Source organism: Ursus americanus, chromosome 20, assembly GCF_024610735.1.
Source record: "Ursus americanus isolate L20-20 chromosome 20, mUrsAme1.1.p, whole genome shotgun sequence".
Taxonomy (NCBI): Eukaryota; Metazoa; Chordata; class Mammalia; order Carnivora; family Ursidae; genus Ursus; species Ursus americanus.
In genome coordinates, this window is record NC_142146.1 from 37,119,931 (window position 1) to 37,138,858 (window position 18,928).

The following is an 18,928-nucleotide window of genomic DNA, read 5'->3' on the forward strand; positions in this document are numbered from 1 at the left end:
AATGTCTTCCATGTTCATTTGTGTTGTTGTAAACGGAGCATAATGTCTTCCATGTTCATTTGTGTTGTTGTAAACGGCAGGATCTTTAGCATGGCTGCCTTGATCCTGGATTCTTTCTAGCCCCACTACGTTCCACATATTCTATCTTGCTAGTTTTGGGGTTGGTTTTTTGTTTTTCTTTTTTTTAAGATTTTTTATTTATTTAAGAGAGAGCACTCATGACCTGAGCGAAAGGCAGACACTTAACTGACTGAGCCACCCAGGCGCCCTATCTTGCTAGTTTTTTAAAGCATTATATTGGCTGTGCAAATCAGTGTTCATGAGGAGTTTGCTTATTATAAATAGTAAAAAATATTTAAATCAGTAGTCACTGTTAAGAAACTTTGTGGGAGAGTAGAATAAAACTAAAATAATTTTAAATGTTATGGCTTTTATATAGAATGTTTAAGAAATAATTCCTAGTCTTTTCCATTAATTGTTTTATGACTTGATTAATAAAATACTTGTGCTGTCCAAAATCTTATAGATTAATAAATGAGACACGTAGTATATATTTAATGTATTTTAGTTGTACTCACATACCTTAAAGTTGTGAAGCTGAGAATGCATTGTCAGTAGCCTCCAGCTATTAAGTAGCATGCTGCTTTAATCTTGCACAAAATTGACCAGTGCATAGAAGATCCCTGTACTCATGAGCTACTTGAGATGTGTAATAATAATAATAATACAGAAGAGGGGTGCCTGGGTGGCTCAGTTGGGTAAGTGTCTGACTCTTGATTTGACACTCAGTTTATGATCTCAGGGTCATGAGATAAAGCCTGTGTCAGGCTCAGAGCTGGACCTGGAGCCTGTTTAGGATTCTCTCTCTCCCTCTCTTTGTCCCACCCCCCGCAACTCACTCTCAAAAAAAACAAAAACAAAAACCGAAAACCCAATACAGAAGAACAAATTTTTCCCTTTATATCCTTCCTGGTTAAATTGCATCTAACTTAGTATAAAACAGCATGCTTCTAATTGTATAGCAGCCTGTTAGTGGATTATGAAATCAATTTGGTTGATTTGTGACCAACCTTTTAAAAATAATAAGTATTCTGTGAAATGTTTGTGCATGTGGATATACTGTGTCTTGATGTAAAATATTTCTTGTGGAATTGAAGTCAGAGATTTGAAAGGGAAAGAGCTGGACTTAGCAGATTTGGGTTGTTCTTTAGTTGACTGTCAACTTGGAGCAACTAACTTTCCCTTGCAGGATTTTTGTTTCCTCATCTGCAGAATAAGGAAGTTGGGCCAAATACACTGTTTCCTACCTCTTTTTTTTTTTAATATTTAAAATATTTTTATTTATTTATTTGAGAGGGAGAAAGAGCACGAGTTGGGGGAAGGTCAGAGGGAGAAGTAGACTCTTTGCTGAGCAGGGAGCCCGATGTAGGGCTGGATCTTGGGATTCCAGGATCGTGACCTGAGCCGAAGGCTGTTGCTTAACCTACTGACCTACCCAGTCGTCCCTGTTTCCTACCTCCTAAATCCTGAGTTCCCAAATGCTACAGTGTTCACTCATTCAACATGAGTGCTTGCTATGTCCCAGGCATTATCAGAGATGTTGGGGTTATAGTAAGTGGACATAAATTGCTGATTTCCTGATGCTTACATTGTAGCGTCAGGGAACACAGAAGATAAAATAAATAAAATATTTAGTATTTTAAGTGGCACTATGGGCTGTAGAGAAGAGTAGTGCAAGAAAGGTGGATAAAAAGTCAGTGCGAAGGATTTTATATATGGTGATCAGAGAGGACATGACTGAGAAGTGACAGCTGAGCAAAGATAAAGAGGTGAGGTAGTAACCCATTCTTCTTTCGAGATAAGAATATTCCAGATGAAACGGCAAGAACAGAGATCCTGAGGCAGGAGCATGGTTCATGTATTAAATTCTAATTAGAGTTACAGCAGAGGCCAGTGGCTTAGACCAGGATGGAAATGATGAGCAATGGTTAGGATTCTGGGTTTATTTTGGAGTACTGAGTCAGAGACACTTGGGTACCATACACATCATTTTTTCATGGGGTTCAGTGAGTGGGTCCCAGAAGCATCAACCACATTCTCCAGTTAAAAACCACTGCTGTTAAAAAAAAAAAAACCTGATAAAATTTTGATTAAAATTATTATAAAACTAAAGAAATGTATGTCTATGGTATTTTTCAAAAAGCTGCTTTAAGATTTTTATTAAACAGCATTCCCCAGCTCCCCTCCCCCCACATCTCCTTACTAGTGGGAACTTTATGTCTCAGCTATATAGAATTTCCTTATACTTTCTCTTCTGGTAGATGAGGATTTATACTATTCCCTATCTCCCCTTTCTTTCTGTCCTCTCAATATATAGTTAGTTACATCACAATTTTTTGGTTAAGTCAATAGTTAATGCTTACCTTACTGTGACAATACAAATATGGTTGCTAGGAGGGCTCAGTTGTTGACCTTTTTTTTCTTGAATATCTTCATTTCCCCCCCTTGGAGTTAGTAATTGCTACACATTTAAAAATGTTTGTTTAGTTATGTGAGTACTTGACTATTTAGTTTCATGCCATCAAATATATTCATCTGTCAGTCTTTTTTTCCTAGAGATCTTCGTCCCTCTGGACTTTTTATTACCTGACTCCTTTCTGGACTGGTTGTTTTCTAAGGCTGACATTTCACTATCATCTTGGGATTCCTTTCTCCCTCTCTTGGGTTACTCATTGTGTTCCTAAATTCAGTCCCCTTCCCCATTTTATTGAGATGTAATTGACCTATAACATTGTATTAGTTTTAGGTATACAACATAATTACTCGGAATATTCCCTCCTCTTTTTTAGGTTAATCCCTTAACTTGTAGAACACATACTTTAGTAGCTGAGAAAAGGTATAAGGCAGAAAATTTCTTAAGTATTTCTTTGTCTGCAGTGTATTTATTTTTTCTGTTTGACAGTTAGGTTTGGTATAGAATTCTAGGATCAGTAATCTTCTGCAGTTGTTGGGAATTCTGTTGCTATTCTGACATTTCCTATGTATATAACCTTTTATGCTTTCTGTGGAAGTTGATGAGATCTTTGTTCCCAGTATTTTAAAAGATTGTCGTAGCTCACCTTGGTGTAGGGGTTGGTTTTGGTTTGGGGTTTTTTGGTATCTATTGATTCTACCTGTGAAACCTGACCTCAGAGATCTTGAATTCTCAGGGTCTTTAGAGAATGAAGCTTCTACCTGGGAATGTAGTTTCACCAGTGTGTGGGGGTGGGGGTAGATCCCACCTGGGTATCTCACCTTTGCTTTATAGCCTGTCAGCCACTCCTTCTGTTTTCAGTTCTTTGCCTCACCTCCATCTTGAATACTTTGTGCACTCATCTGTAGGCCTCTTAAGATTTTGCAGGGCTTTTCTTTGGTATTTCCTTCTGCAGTTCTTTCTGCCTCTTTGCTAATAAGTTAGCTACCCCTTCCTATATGCTTCATTGCTTGAAATCTTGGGCCTTGTTCCTTTCTCCCCTGGTTCACTCTGTCCTTGTGGCATATTTCTTTAAACAAGGAGATTTTTGACGTGGAGAGGAAATTATCGTTAATCCTGTTTTCATAAGGAGAGATTTTAAATGTTTGACTCCAGTAGTTTTGTGCTGTGCATCAGTTTGAATGATTTCAGGATGCATAATAATTTTAAATGATTTTAAGATAAAAACAGCATGAGAGATACTGGAGTGTCACCCCATGCTTACATGCCTATTGAATTTCATAACATAAAACTGCTTCAGGACAGCCTAAGTGCTTGTGTGTACACCCACTTAGACCATCCCCCAGCTATGTATATTTTAGATCCTCATTACTTGTTGAATTGTTTTTTAAGGAATCATAGTATATATCTTGTCTGTAGTCTGGCCATAAAGTATTTGTAATAGTTATGTTGGAATTTCCGTTACTGCTATCTGTAATAGATGTTGATAGCTTCATTAGCTAATATTTATTGAGCATTTTCCATGTGCCATGTCATGAAATACTTTACATGGGACATACCATATATCGTCTTTACAACAAAGCTGTTTTCCTCCGGTAGATTGTTTTCTTTATGTAATAGGTCTATTTTCTTGCAGCCAGGAGTGACAGGGTAGGAATCTTGGCCTATGTGCCAACTTTGCTTTTTGTTTTGTTTTTTTAATTAATTAGTTTATTTAAGATTTTATTTTTAAGTAATCTCCACATCCGTCGTGGGACTCGAACCCAACAACCCTGAGATCAAGAGTCGCACGCCCCATTGACTAAGCCAGCCAGGTGCTCTTGGTTTTTGTTTTATTTTGTGTTTTGTGTTTTGTTTTGTTTTTTTGTTTCAAGTAGGCTTCCTGCCCAGCATGGAGCCCACTGTGGGGCTTGAACTCAAAACCCTGAGTTCAAGACCTGAACTGAGATCAAGAGTCGGATCTACCCAGGTGCCCCTGGGAACCCCTGTTTTTATTTTTTAATTATAGAAGTAATTCATGTTCATTGTGAAAACCAAGAATACATTTTTTTTATGTTTTATAGAATATAAAACCAAAATAGATATGCATGGTTATTACAAATTTTGGGCCTATTTGGTTTTTATCTCCAATAAATGTAATAAATAATACTAAATAGCTAAAAAAAAAAAACCAGGTAAATTCAAACAGTATGATCTCTTGTAAGTAAATCGGTATTGTAGTGTGAATACAGTGTGTTTTGCGGCACAGGCTGTCTTGAGTTCTGCAGCGTATGCTACAGCGTGTACTGTGGTTCACATTTCTTGCCACTTAGCCCTCACCAATTAACAGAAACAAACTTGTGGCTTCTGTTAAAGATTTTCCTTGTGTTGTTTTAGATAAAGTTGACCCTGGAACAACATGGATTTGAACTGATAGGGTCCACTTTGATGCAGAATTTTTTCGATAAATACAGCACTGTAAATGTAGTTTCTTTATATGATTTTCTCAACATTTTCTTTAGCTTTATAGTAAGAATACAATGTATAATACATATATAAAATATATGTTATCTGTTTATGTTATTGGTAAGGCTTCCAGTCAGCAGTAGGCTATTAGAAGTTAAGTTTTGGGGGAGTCAAAAGTTACATGTGGATTTTTAACCACATGGGGTGGGGGAGGTTGGTGCCCCAACCCCCATGTTTTTCGGGAGTCAACTGCAATGAGGTTTTAAGCCTATTTCGTAGCTGTTTAAAAATTATACCTGTTCCTTATTTATTGAGTGTGGAGTCTCAATCTAGTTAATTTTGTTTCAAGTCTCTTATAGCCCTACTATTTAATTGATGTGTTGATTTCTGACAATATAATTATGGTTTCGATCTTTCCTTTTTGGGGTTTAATTTTTTAAATTTCCTATTTAAAACTCTTAAGTGGAGTTTTTAGGAAACATTAAGTGTATTATGATTAAACTTTTAACATGTAGTTGTATTCAGTTCCAGGTAGTACATATATTTAACATTTATTACTACTTTTCACATACTCAGTTTTTTCATCAGATTATTTATCAAGGTATATATATAATAAAATTCACCAAATAAAATTTGCTAAGTGTATAGTAAGTTTTGGTAAATGTATAAGTTACTGTAACTTCTATTATAATCAAGATATAGAACATTTCTTTTATCCCGAGCATTCCTCCATACCCTTTGCAGTCAGTTCCTATGCATTCCATTACCTCTTGGTAATCAGTGATCTCATTTCTGTTCTAGTTTTGCCTTTTCCAAAAAGTCATTAAAATGAAAATGTCCTAAAATAAAAGCCTTTTGTCCCTGACTTTTTTCAGTTACCATAAAGCTTTTGAGATTCATCCAGGTTGTTGCTTTTTTTGCAGAATATAATAATCTGTTATATTGATATACCGTAACTTGTTTGTCCTTCATCAGTTGATAGACATTTAGGTTTCCAATTTTGGGCTATTAAGAGAACAGCTGCTGGGGCGCCTGGGTGGCTCAGTCGTTAAGCGTCTGCCTTCAGCTCAGGGTGATCCCGGAGTCCTGTATGGGGCTTAGGGCATGGAGCCTGCTTCTTCCTCTCCCACTCCCCCTGCTTGTGTTCCCTCTTTCGCTGGCTGTCTCTGTCACTGTCAAATAAATAAATAAAATCTTTAAAAAAAAAAAAAAGGTAAGAGCTTTAAAAAAAAAAAGTACAGCTGCTATAAATATTCATGGACAGGTCTTTGTGCAGACATATATCTGGACTTCTCCTGACTCAATACCTAAGAGTGGGTCTTTGTAAGAAACCAACAAGCTGCCTTTTTTGTTTTTTTGTGTGTTTTAAAAACCATTTTCTAAAATGACTACCGTTTTGCATTCCCATTGCAATGTATGAGATTTCCAGTTGGTCTTTATCAGCACTTGGCTTTCTCATTCTTTTTAGTTTTAGCCATTAATAGATGTATCGATCGTCCTAGCTCATTGTGGTTTTAATTTGCATTTCCCTGATAAGCGATGTGAAAAAATCTTTCAGTGTTTATTTGCATCCATATATCTGTTCCCGTCTTTTTTGGGGGTTGTTTTTATCATTGAGTTGTGTTTCTGAATATATAAGCACTTTATCAGATGTGTGTTTTGCAGATATTTTCTCTCAGACTGTAGGCTTGTCTTTTCATTTTCTTAACAGTTTCTTTCCAAGTGACAGTTTTTAGTTTTGGTAAAGTCCAGTTTATCTTTTTTTTCTTTTATGATTCCTGCTTTTTTGTTGTTTTTCTCCAAATGTGTTCTAGAAGCTTCACAGTTTCATGTTTAATATCTAGGTCTATGATTCATTCTCAGTTAATTTTTAAATACAATATGAGGTAAGAGTCAAGTTTTAGTTTACATAAGGATGTTCTCTGTTGTTGTATTTTTCACTTCTGTTGCATAAAATTTGTTTCAGTTTTATTTTCTTGATGGTATGTACTGTTACATCAGTATGAAATACTCTACCTTATTTAATGATTTTTCTTAAATTTTATTGGGAGTAATATTGTTGCCATGCCTGCTTTTTTTATTATGTGACACACACACAATTTTTTTTTTTTTTTAATTCTGGAGGTAGAATTGTTTAGTATATTTCTGTGGTGGGCTGCTTTTCTTTTTCTTCCTTTAATGCCCATTTGAAGGTCCAGGTTACTTTGACTTAGTCTGCTTTTCTCTTTGTGTAGTAAGAGCTCTCCTGAGTGGTTTTCCTCTGGTTAGAAAGCAGTTCCCAAGGTTTCACAAGGTTTCACTGGGTAGCTATTAGTGCTTTAAGAGAGAAAATTATTTCCCATTCTTGCATTTAAAAAAAATACTGAGCCTATCTCTTACATTCCTTGAAAATGTTTAAATGATGTCATTTGTTAAGAGCTTTTATTTTGTTTTGGTGATCAGTTTTTGTATTTAAATTGGATTCTTCTAGCTAACCCTACCTACTTTGTGTCAGTTTCTACATGTGAGCCTGATATACTGATCTTGAGATATAAATGTCATTTTTTGTAGGTGAAACACTTCTGAGTATTTGAATATTTAAAACAGGAAACATGATTATCCATCAGTGGTTAATTTTTATTGCTGTAAAGACCATATCTTGGGTTTTGAAAGCTGGAGGAGTTTGAGCGATAGGATGTACCTCAGATAGTGATCTCAGTGTCAACAACTGCAAATAATACCTGGGCAAGGAGCACCAAATAAACCCTTTACTTCGCAGAAAATTTTAGTAACAGTACCCATCATTTGGAGTCTTCTTTAATTATGATTGCTAGGTAAATATTAAGCTCAGTTCTTCTTAGCTACTGAAGGTGTTTGTATGCAGTCAAATAAATGAAACATTAAAATTGTTTAGTCTTTTAAAATCAACAATCTTAACATTTTAGTACCTTGGTGAAGCCCCAGTTGCCCACTCATTTTACAGTCTAAATGTGTGTACTAATTTATGGAGTAAGTAGATTTGTTCTTTGCGTTTTTTCGTAGATGTGGTGGTACAGTAGGAGCTATTCTGACATGTCCACTGGAAGTTGTAAAAACACGGCTGCAATCATCTTCTGTGACACTTTATATCTCTGAAGTTCAGTTGAACACCATGGCTGGAGCCAGTGTTAACCGAGTAGTGTCTCCTGGACCTCTCCATTGCCTAAAGTGAGAGCACAGTACTCGTGAATTTGTTTTGTTTTGTTTTTAGGCTGTTTACCTTAATGATACCCCTGTATTTTGTTTATGTTCTGCCACATTTAAAAAGGTTTTTTACAAACTTATTAACAGAGTCACCCTGAATTCATCAGAAATGATTATCCCTAATGGAGAGGAACAGTTAGTTGGATAATATAAAATGTAATATTATTTCCAAATCATGTGTATTTGGAATATTTTTTATATTTATTCAATGGATTTGTTTTCTGAAAGTATTAGAGGTATTCTATTCTGGATTATTTATTTGTCTTTGAAATGTGATAGTGTTAAATGCCAACTCTTCTTGTGTGTTTTTTCATTTTCCAAGTACTGACACAGTAAGTACATCCACTTAATGGCAGTCTGATTTTTATATAACCTACACATAGCTGAAATTTAAAGCAGTGTTCTACTGATTTTAAGAGGTGATTCAGTGTTTGACATTTCTTGGTTTGAAAAAGATTTTATTTATACATATTATCCTACTTCATTATATTGCACATTGGATTTGAAATTTCAGAACTATTGAAATTACATTTTACATGTTAAGACTTAGATGTGTAACTTGTATCTGCCTTATCAGGTCACTTGGTACGCAATCTATTTGAACTTCGTTCAATAGTCTTTATTTTGTGGCAGCAAATAAATTCAATACTGTGTGTTTACCTTAGTTACCAAAAGATAGCATCAGTCTTTTCTTTTTCAGATTTATCTGGTACATGATAGGTAGAATAAAATTGTTAATAATTTTGGATTAAAATGCCATAATTATAGGGACATCTGGGTGGCTCAGTAGGTTAAGCATCTGACTCTTGACTTTGGCTCAGGTCGTGGTCTCAGAATTGTGAGAGGTAGCCCTGTGACAGGCTCCGTGCTGGGAGTGGAGCCTACTCGAGATTCTCTCTCCCCCTGCCCCTCCCCCTTCTTAAATATAAACAAACAAACAAATAAAATGCCATATTATAGATGAATATCTGATAAGAGTATTAATCTGATTAATAATATCTTGATAAAATAGAATATTTTACCTATTAATAGGTTATTTCAGTATCATGATTTTGACTTTTTTTAAAGATTTTGTTTATTTTTTTGTCAGAACGCGAGAGAGAGCACAAGCAGGGGGAGCAGCAGGCAGAGCAGGCAGAGGGAGAAGCAGGCTCCCTACTGAGCAAGGAGCCCGACATGGGACTCCATGCCAGGACCCCAGAATCATGACCTGAGCCAAAGGCAGATGCTCAACTGACTGAGCCACTCAGGCGTCCGTGATTTTGACTTTTATTACCACTGATTACCTCTCCTTAAACTTCTTTCTTTGACCTTTGTGACAGTACTATATATTTTTATTTATTTAAGAGCGAGTAGAAGGGAGAGGGGCCAAGGGGGAGGAAGAGGGACCAGCAGACTCCGAGCTGAGCGCAAGAGCCCCTGTGGGGCTCAATCTCGTGACCTGAGATCATGACCTGAGATGAAATCAAGTCAGATGCCTAACCAGCTGAGGCATCCTGGCTCCCCGCAGTAGTACTATATTTTTTATTCTATTTTTCAGTGGTTTTGCTTTCTCTGATTTTTCTCAGCAGTAGTAGGAATCCCTCTCAGCTTTGTTTTAATTTCTCAGTTTTTCTGGCCCTCTTTTAGAGTCAGTTTAACATGTTTCACCTGCCATTAGTGTATAGGTGTCTTCTAAGTTTGCATTCTCTGCCTTAACATTTTTTTGCTCATTCCCATTGTTTCGCTACTAAGGGGCTCTGTCCCAAGCAATCTGTTTCATGGCTTCTGATTTTTCCTAACATCTCTGAAATATAAGTCACATACCATAAAATTAACCCACGTAAAGTGTACAATTTGATTGTTTTTAGTATATCCACAGAGTTGTGCAACCATTATCACCTTCTAAATTTCAAACATTTTCATCATCATCACAAAATAAACCTATATCTGTTAGCAGTCACTTCTCATTTTCTGCCTTCTCTCTTCCTCCATCCCCTAGCCCTAGGCAACTACTAATCTGCTTTCTGTCACTACAGATGTGCTTATTCTGGACACTGTATATATGGAATTATATAATACACAGTCTTTTGTGATTGGTTTCTTTTACTTAGCATAACGTTTTCAAGGTTCATCCATGTTGTAACAAGTATCTTTTTGTCAAGTATTGCTTTATATGGATATATACCACATTTTGTTTATCTATTCATCAGTTGATAGACATTGGTTTGTTTCCACTTTTGGAGTGTTCTGAATGATGGTATTACAGAGATGTATATTTTCATTTTGGGGGGATATGTTAGGAGTGGAGTTTCTGGGTCATCTGGTAACTTTATGTTTAACATTTTGAGGAACTATTGCACTGTTTTCCAAAGCAGCTGCATCATTTTATATTCCTACCACCAGTGAATGAAATTTTCAATTTCTGCACGGCCTCATCAACATCCTGTTTTTTGTTGTTTTGGTTTTTGGTTTTTTTGTTTAAAAAAAAAAAAAAAAACTCAGGGCTAACACAACCTTGAGATCAGGACCTGAGCTGAGATTAACAGTTGGACACTTAAGAGACCGAGCCACCCAGGCACCCCTGCCAACCCTTGTTTTACTATGTCTGACCTTTTTACTATAACCATTCTAGTGAGTGAAGTGTTTCATGGCTTAACCACGAACTTTAGGAATCCCGCCCCCTCTGGGCTCTTAGTTTCCTAGGTGGCTCGTGGATGAATTTCAAGAGGTCTATAAATTACATGAAATTTAATGCAAAATTGTGTTTGCAAATGTGTAATTTTTTTAAAAGATTTTATTTATTTATTTGACAGAGACAGCCAGCGAGAGAGGGAACATAAGCAGGGGTAGTGGGAGAGGAAGAAGCAGGCTCTCAGCAGAGGAGCCTGATACGGGGCTTGATCCCGGAACGCCGGGATCACACCCTGAGCCGAAGGCAGACACTTAACGACTGCGCCACCCAGGCGCCCCACAAATGTGTATTTTTTAAAAATATTTTATTTATCTATTTATTTATTTGAGAGAGAGCACAAGTGAATATGGGCAGGGACTGAGGGAGAGAGGGAGAGTATCTTAAGCAAATTCCCTGCGTAGCACAGAGCCCAATGTGACCCAGTCCAGTTACCCTAAGACCATGACCCGAGCTGAAACCGAGTCAGGCACTTAACCGACTGAGCCATCTTGGCGCCCCAACAAGTGTGTGTGTGTGTGTGTGTGTGTGTGTGTGTGTGTGTATACACATATTTTTTTAAGAACACTTACCTTTCTTTCTTTTTTTTTTTTTTTTTAAAGATTTTATTTATTTGACAGAGACACAGTGAGAGAGGGAACACTAGCAGGGGGAGTGGGAGAGGGAGAAGCAGGCTTCCTGCTGAGCAGGGAGCCTGATGCGGGGCTCCATCCCAGGACCCTGGGATCATGACCTGAGCCAAAGGCAGACGCTTAACAACTGAGCACGCAGGCGCCCTGAACATTTACCTTTCTTAATTCTTCAAAGAGATTTATGATACAGAAAAGGTTAACAAACACTGAATCTTCAAAAAGTTCTCTATCATTTGTTATTTTGAACTCTGCTTCTGTCTAATCTAGTTTTATCAGAAGTGGTTCTGTATCACCTGTGTCAGTCATCTGGAAGCCTGGTAAAAATGCAAGTTACTGAGCATTGTCCTATACCTATTGAATCAGAGTACTTGGAGGGCGAGATCAGAGAAATATGCATTTTGAACAAACACTTCAGTAGTAATCATAATATTAAGATTGATCAAGTACTTACTGGGAGCCAGATGCTCTTTTAAGTTCTTTCTTTATTTATTCCTCACAGCAACTCAGAAAAAGAGTACTGTTTTTTCTCTGTTTACTGTTGACGAAAATAAGGATAAGAGAAAGGTTATTACTTTATGTTCTTATAGCTAGTCATTTACCAAAATTGGTCTTCATATTAAGAAGTCTGGCTCCATATCTCAGGCCCTTCACCATTATGCTCAACTGTCTTTAAAGAAATCATTCTTATGCATGTAAGTGGTTGAGAACTACTGCCCTAGCCTGTTAACTCTAAGTTAAAATACTTACTTTTTCCAGTTTCTGTTTCTTCTCACTTCCAAGCTTAATTTAATAACTCACTTTTAGAAAGCCTTCCATGACTTACATGCCTCTTCCTTTCCCTACTGGGCATATGTATCTAGCTTGTATAGAATTTGCTTATTAATATAGTCCGTTAAATTATTTGTTTCAATATAATTCTTTTTTCCACAACTACACATCAGATTTCTCAATGGCAGGCATCTCACCTTCTTTTCTTTTTACTCTGCTTAGTTTCTATACGGTAAGTATTCAGTATAGCAAATGTTAACTGAATAGCGGGAGAAATGGTAACAGGCTAACCATTTTAGTACCCTAAAGGACGTTAGGGTGCCAGATTTTGACAGCATTTCATTGGTTGAATGAGATAATGCTGCATTACTGAGAGAGTTGTCTGATATCAAGAAAGGACCTCAAATACTAGACAGAGAACTAAATCTCTGGGAATTGAATTTGCTGGTAAAGATTGTAAAATGGAGGATATCAAAGGTAAGAGTAGCGTGATTATATGAAAATACAGAAATTATACTGTAGTCTTTTAAAACTTTTGGAAAAGAATCTGATTGGAATTTTTTTTATTATTTAAGATTATCAATTTATGCTATGTCAAGAAAAACAGATTTTCGTAAGAAAAACTGACCAGAGCAGCACAACATTATAGCAGAAACCTACAGGTTTAAAAGTTTTAAGTTTGCTATACAAATAAAGTACTAGACTTCAAAGGACATTCCTTTCTAAATAATATTTTTCTCTTTCAGAGTGATCTTGGAAAAAGAAGGGCCTCGTTCCTTGTTCAGAGGATTAGGTCCCAATTTAGTGGGGGTGGCTCCTTCCAGGTAAAAAGAATTTTTTTAAGTTAAACAAAATCGTGACAATCTTTTTTGTTTCAAGCTTAATGATGGAAGATGCTGAAGAGAAGTCAAGATGGTAAGGATAAAGCACCATGGTATAAAAGCAGGTATCAGTAACCATGTAAAAGCTTGGGCAGTTTGCCCAGGTGCAGAGGACTTCTTAGTGGAATCATTGTGATACAGTTTTTGTGCCAACTTCCAAAGGCAAAGAACAAACTAAGGGAACCAACAATGAGAAAGAGGAATACCTAGATTCTAGAACTAACCCTACTTTTTGGCTTAGAAGACCAGCTAAACAGAATAATTTCATTCCCTATTAAAAGAGCCAAAAAAAGGCCTTAATACATTAATTCCCTGTCATTTTTCTCTGATACCCTTTTATCTTAGATTTACTTCTTCTGTAATAAAATACTATAGAGTTTCCATTCAGAGTGAAAATGGCTGTTTGTGTCCCATGTACTAGATACATGTCTTATTATTTATTGGGTTTCAACTTTTTATGGGCTTTTTTTCTCTTAAAAAGTTACCTTGGTACACCTGGGTGGCTCAGTTGGTTAAGCGTCGGACTCTTGGTTTCACCTCAGGGTGATATCAGGGTCATGAGATGGAGCCTGGCCTGGGTCTCTGTGCTCAGTGTGGAGTCTACTCGAGGTTCTTTTCTGCCTCTCCTTTTCCCTCCCCTCTGCTCCTTCCTGCTCCTTCTCCCCCACTTGCATGCTTGTGCACTTGCCTGCACATGCTCTGTCCCTCTCTCTCATACTTAAAAAGTTTTATCCTTACTGTAGAAAGTAAAAAGTATAGCATAAAGGTTGACCTTCCATCTTAAACACATCACCTCATCTCATGGTTTATGCCTTCTCACAGGCACTTACTCTTCTCCGCAGAGATAAATGTTATTAATAAAACAGTTTGGTGTGTATAGCTCTGTTAATTTTTCTGGCTTATTGTGTATGTGAAGTGCATAATATGTATACTTAATTATCATTTACATTCATTTAATCATATTAAAATAATTCACCAAATTTGTATTGAAGCTTTTTCCATCGAAATACGTAGTTTTTGTTTAATCACATAGCATGACTATTCTATCATTAATAAGCATTCCCTTATTGATAAACCTTTAGGTTTGTTTCCACATTTTGTCTGTTGAAAACAGTTTTGTGAACATAGCTATACTTTTATCTTTGAATACTTAAGTGTATTTCTTTAGAATACTTATAAGTAGAATTTCTGTATAAAAGAGCATATACACATTTGAAATTAATGAATATTACTTAATTGCCTTCTGAAAAGGCATCCCATATTTTTATTCTCAAGTAGTGAATTAGTTGCTCTTTATGACATATTAGTCATGTTGGTTACTATTCATGTCTTTTAATAGTTGCCAAATAGACTAGACATGATTTTCACTGTGTGTGTGGGTTTCTTTTTTTTTTTTTTTTTTTTAAGATTTTATTTATTTATTAGCTAACACAAGCAGGGTTGAGGGGGAGGGGTCAGAGAGAGAGGGAGAAGCCAACTCCCCACTGAGCAGGGAGCTTGGCTCAGGGCTTGTGCCCAGGACCCCGAGATCACAGCCTGAGCTGAAGACAGACACTTAACCGACTGAGCCACCCAGGGTCCCCAGTTTTCACTGTTTTAATATACATTTGTTTAATTTTGGGTGCAGTCACACCCTCCCTCTTGTATGATTTGCCATTTGTGTATCTCTGCTATGAATTACCTGTATATATTCGTTGCCTGTCTTCTCATTAAAAGGTCTTTTTACTCATTTCTAGGAATGCTCTGTTTATACCTCTTCACAGTTCGTCATCATTAACTGTATTCTATTTTTCTTGCTCATAATGTAGAATGTTTCATTTTAAATTTTATTAACTTCCCATTTTTCTTTAGCACATTAAAAAGGGCACAACAGTGAGACTGTCCTCATTTGTACTTGTTTGCCTGTTACATTCCTTATTGGACAGATAACCAGGGTTGTTGGGAAATAAAAGGATTTGATACTGCAAGCAAATATTTCAAAGCGTGGAAGGCTAATCAATTGAGGTGGTTGGGATGCATGAAATCATAGTAATAAGTTAAGAGGGGAGATATTTACAGATTTAATGGAATGTTTATAAACATAGAAGACATGACCTGATGGGGCTCATTTCTTCTGGAATTCTGTCTGTTTAAGGATACTGTGAACTATTCTGTGTATAATATAGATAGCATATACCACAGTATCTCAGAATTGTTTAACATACTTTGATGAATTGGGTCAGTTCTACCACCCTCTCCCCACTTAAAAAAAAAGTATGTTATATATATATATATAACATACATATTATATATTAATAGTAATACTTTATATTAGTATCAACTAATTATAGTAATTATGTATTTAGCAATTTTTTGAAGTGCTCATACTATATTTATTCAAGTGTGTTTAATTTAACCTTACCATTAACATAAGCCTTCCAGCCTTATCACATGTTTCCAAACATCAAAATCTTATAGGAATAGTTTTTGTTTCTGTATAAGTATTGGGTCAGGGTGGTAGATGTCTTTTTTTTTTTTTTTTTTTAAAGATTTTATTTATTCGACAGAGATAGAGACAGCCAGCGAGAGAGGGAACACAAGCAGGGGGAGTGGGAGAGGAAGAAGCAGGCTCCTAGTGGAGGAGCCTGATGTGGGGCTCGATCCCAGAACACTGGGATCACGCCCTGAGCCAAAGGCAGACGCTTAACGACTGCGCCCCCCAGGCGCCCCCAAGGGTGGTAGATGTCTTTTTGTTGGAGGATGCTTTACATTTGAGGAACTTTACATTGAAGTTTGTCTTTTAATGAGTCAGTGCAAAACATACCTCAGAGTCTACATGGAAAAAATATGTAAATTAACCTGATGTTACATGAGAATGTGGCTAAGACTTTGTTTTTAGATTTCTCTAAAATTAAAAAGATCAATTTACTTATCATTTAAATCTAATGAGTTATGCAACATGCTTATTGATAAAATTTAAATCTTTGTTTTAGAGCAATATATTTTGCTGCTTATTCAAACTGCAAGGAAAAGTTGAATGGTGTATTTGATCCGGATTCTACCCAGGTACACATGATTTCAGCTGCAATGGCAGGTATGAATATATAATATTAAAAAGCAGAAAATTTTCAAAACCTAGAGACTTAATATTGAATTATGATTTTATATTATATAGTTAAAACAATGTGCTTTTCATTGATTAGCATCTACATATATGATTCTTATATTTATTGGTATACAGTAAATTTGATCAGGAGGTATACTTAAAATCTGTTATAAGTTGGCATTTTTGTAATCGGGTTTGTGATAGTGTACAGGTAGTTAATATTTACATGTCTTGTGTAGTCCACTGAATATTTAGTGATCGCTTTTGACAGTTTAAAGAATCCAGCCATAATTACACTATAAATAAGTTATGCAGCTGTAATTTACTCTTCTCTCCTCAATTTCTGTTAGTGCCTTTTCCCTTTTTGCTGCATGTTTTGGCTTCTGTCTGAAATGTGCCGGCAGTTCTTGGTAAAGTATTCATTTTGTCCTGTGCTCAAATGCTGAAATTTTTGTGATGTATTACTGATAACTGAGAGTTACCGTTTTGTATGTATTTTGAAAAATATGTTTAGCATTCCATATAAATCACAGTAGATAGTACTTGAAATTTAGGCACTGGCTATGTGTACATGCTTGCTATAGAAATGTTTTCCAGGGACTCTTCTATTATCATTGTTGAGTATATATGATTCTGAATTAAAGCAACTAGTTCTGGGCCTCTGTACTGCCTTAAAGATAAACTAAGAGATTGATTTGACCAGTCTGGTTCTGGAATCATTTGTTGCAATGCGTGTTAGACAAAGCCGTGACCTTTGGTTCATTCTCTGCAGTTTTCTGAGATTCGTTGTATATTTAACCATACCTCACATTTCCAAATTATGCTATGACTATAAAGCAAATTATTAACTACTTTCATCAACTGTTGAGCAGTAAATTGGTGTCAGTTACATGTTTAATAATGAGTGCCTTAAACTGTTAACCATTTTCTGTTTAGAAATAAATTGGATCAATTTGAACCACATACTTTAACGAACCAAGTGTAAGTTGGAAATAACTAATTTCTGAAAGGTCAATAGCCGTATAATCTACCATATACCTCACAAATTATTTTCAAGGCTTTTTATATTTGATAATTGTTGACTGACTCATTGAAGTTTTAAAGCTGAAAGGTAAAAACCTTAGAGGTCAAGGTGGTGAAATACTCTTATTTACCCATGAGGGAGAGATCTTGGGCAAGTTATGTAATTTATGTGAATTTCTCTTACCTTATCTTTGGAATGTAGGTTGCTCTACAAAGATTTGGATTTGGAGAATTAGTTCTTTAGTACCATAGAGATCATCTAGTTACAACTAAAAATTTTTTTAAATGTACTTTTTATAGATGTTGAGTATGGATATGATTTTTCCTCTTCAAATTTGAGTGGGTATAAGGTAAAAATTGGTGGCTAATTTCAAACTATATAACTGTTATATTAGGATCTTTAAGAATATATTTCTGGATTACCATTGTTTGTTTTTTAACCCCAGAAAATTATTAAAGAAATGCTAATCATTTTGTTTGTTTTGGAAGACTTGAAGTCAAGAAAGTGGATGAGCAGTCATCTGTAGTTGAGGATGGTTGTTACATATTCAGTAGTACAGATTTAGGGTTTCAGAATATCTTAATTCCCAGTGGAACATCTTTTTTCATTAGAATATCTGATCAGAGTTTATTACTACTTTTGTGTCATGTGGTAAAGAATTTCAGTGGAATTGTCATTTTGCACTTTTCTCTCAAATGTGTACAAATGTCAACTCATAGTTTGTTTTTATATTGATAACTGTTTTCCAACTTGAATTCCTTGAATTTTTGTAAATTGATGGTCTTATCATTGCTCAGAGATTATTGCACTATATACTTACTGTGTAATTTGAAAATACTTCTTCCATTTGTTTGCAGTTACATTTTTCTGAGAATTGTGCTTTCAGAGCTTCCTTGCACTATTCATGAGCATTAACACTTAGCTTCGCAGTTTTTATACATAACTACGTGGTTGGTGGAACTGAATGGTCCCATGCAGAGTCACTAAGGTAGCCTTTTGCCCCCTTCATTCTTGAAATATTTAGACCAGATTGCTCTGGTTTTTCTTCAGGATCATTTTTAGAAGTCTTCTAAATATGAATTGGGGGTGCAAAGTGCTTAGAGGCAGTCATGTGAAAAATCGTTTTTTAACTGGCTATTAAAAAAATGCTAACCTTGTCACTTTGGTATCAAAAAGTGCACTAAAATAGACTGTTTAATGATATTGCCTGCAAGATTTTGCCACATCAAACAACACACACATTAAGGATTTTAATAACAGACCTTGTACATAATTTTTATTCCAGGTAGCCAGTTTTGATTTTGCATTTTATCCATATGAACTAAAGTGTTTAGGTAGTAAACTTTTTTTTTTTTTTAATCAAAATGACAGTTTAAAGTGGATCTTATTTTGGTTTGTTGTAGTTTTTCAAGGGAATGCTATAAGACTTTTATAAACCTAAATTTAGAGGTATAAATTGAAAAATTATTTCCAGTTGGAAGGCTATTTAATAAAAATAAGTAATGCTGACTGTGTTTTACCTTTTTTTTTTTTTCTTACATGTAACCTTTGTTAGACTGAGAGTATTTGTTTTGTTGAGGTTACTTGTATGTTTTTGTTTAAATGAATGAACCTGCATATCCCTCTCTATCTATATACCTAGACACAAGTGCCTACAAAAAATAGTATGGTTTCTTTATAGTAATTCCCAGTTTTCAGAAATTTTTATCTGGAGCATAACAGATTTT

At 35.6% G+C, this 18,928-nt stretch overlaps 1 protein-coding gene across 1 annotated transcript in view; it reads left to right on the forward strand.

Annotated features, from left to right (window-relative positions):
• SLC25A36 (solute carrier family 25 member 36) overlaps positions 1-18,928 on the forward strand; it is a 36,986-nt gene that overhangs the window by 4,146 nt on the left and 13,912 nt on the right. Inside the window, exons 2-4 of the mRNA XM_045791882.2 lie at positions 7,940-8,104; positions 12,958-13,035; positions 16,065-16,165. Coding sequence (XP_045647838.1) covers positions 7,940-8,104; positions 12,958-13,035; positions 16,065-16,165 — 344 coding nt within the window. The remainder of the gene's footprint in view (positions 1-7,939; positions 8,105-12,957; positions 13,036-16,064; positions 16,166-18,928) is intronic.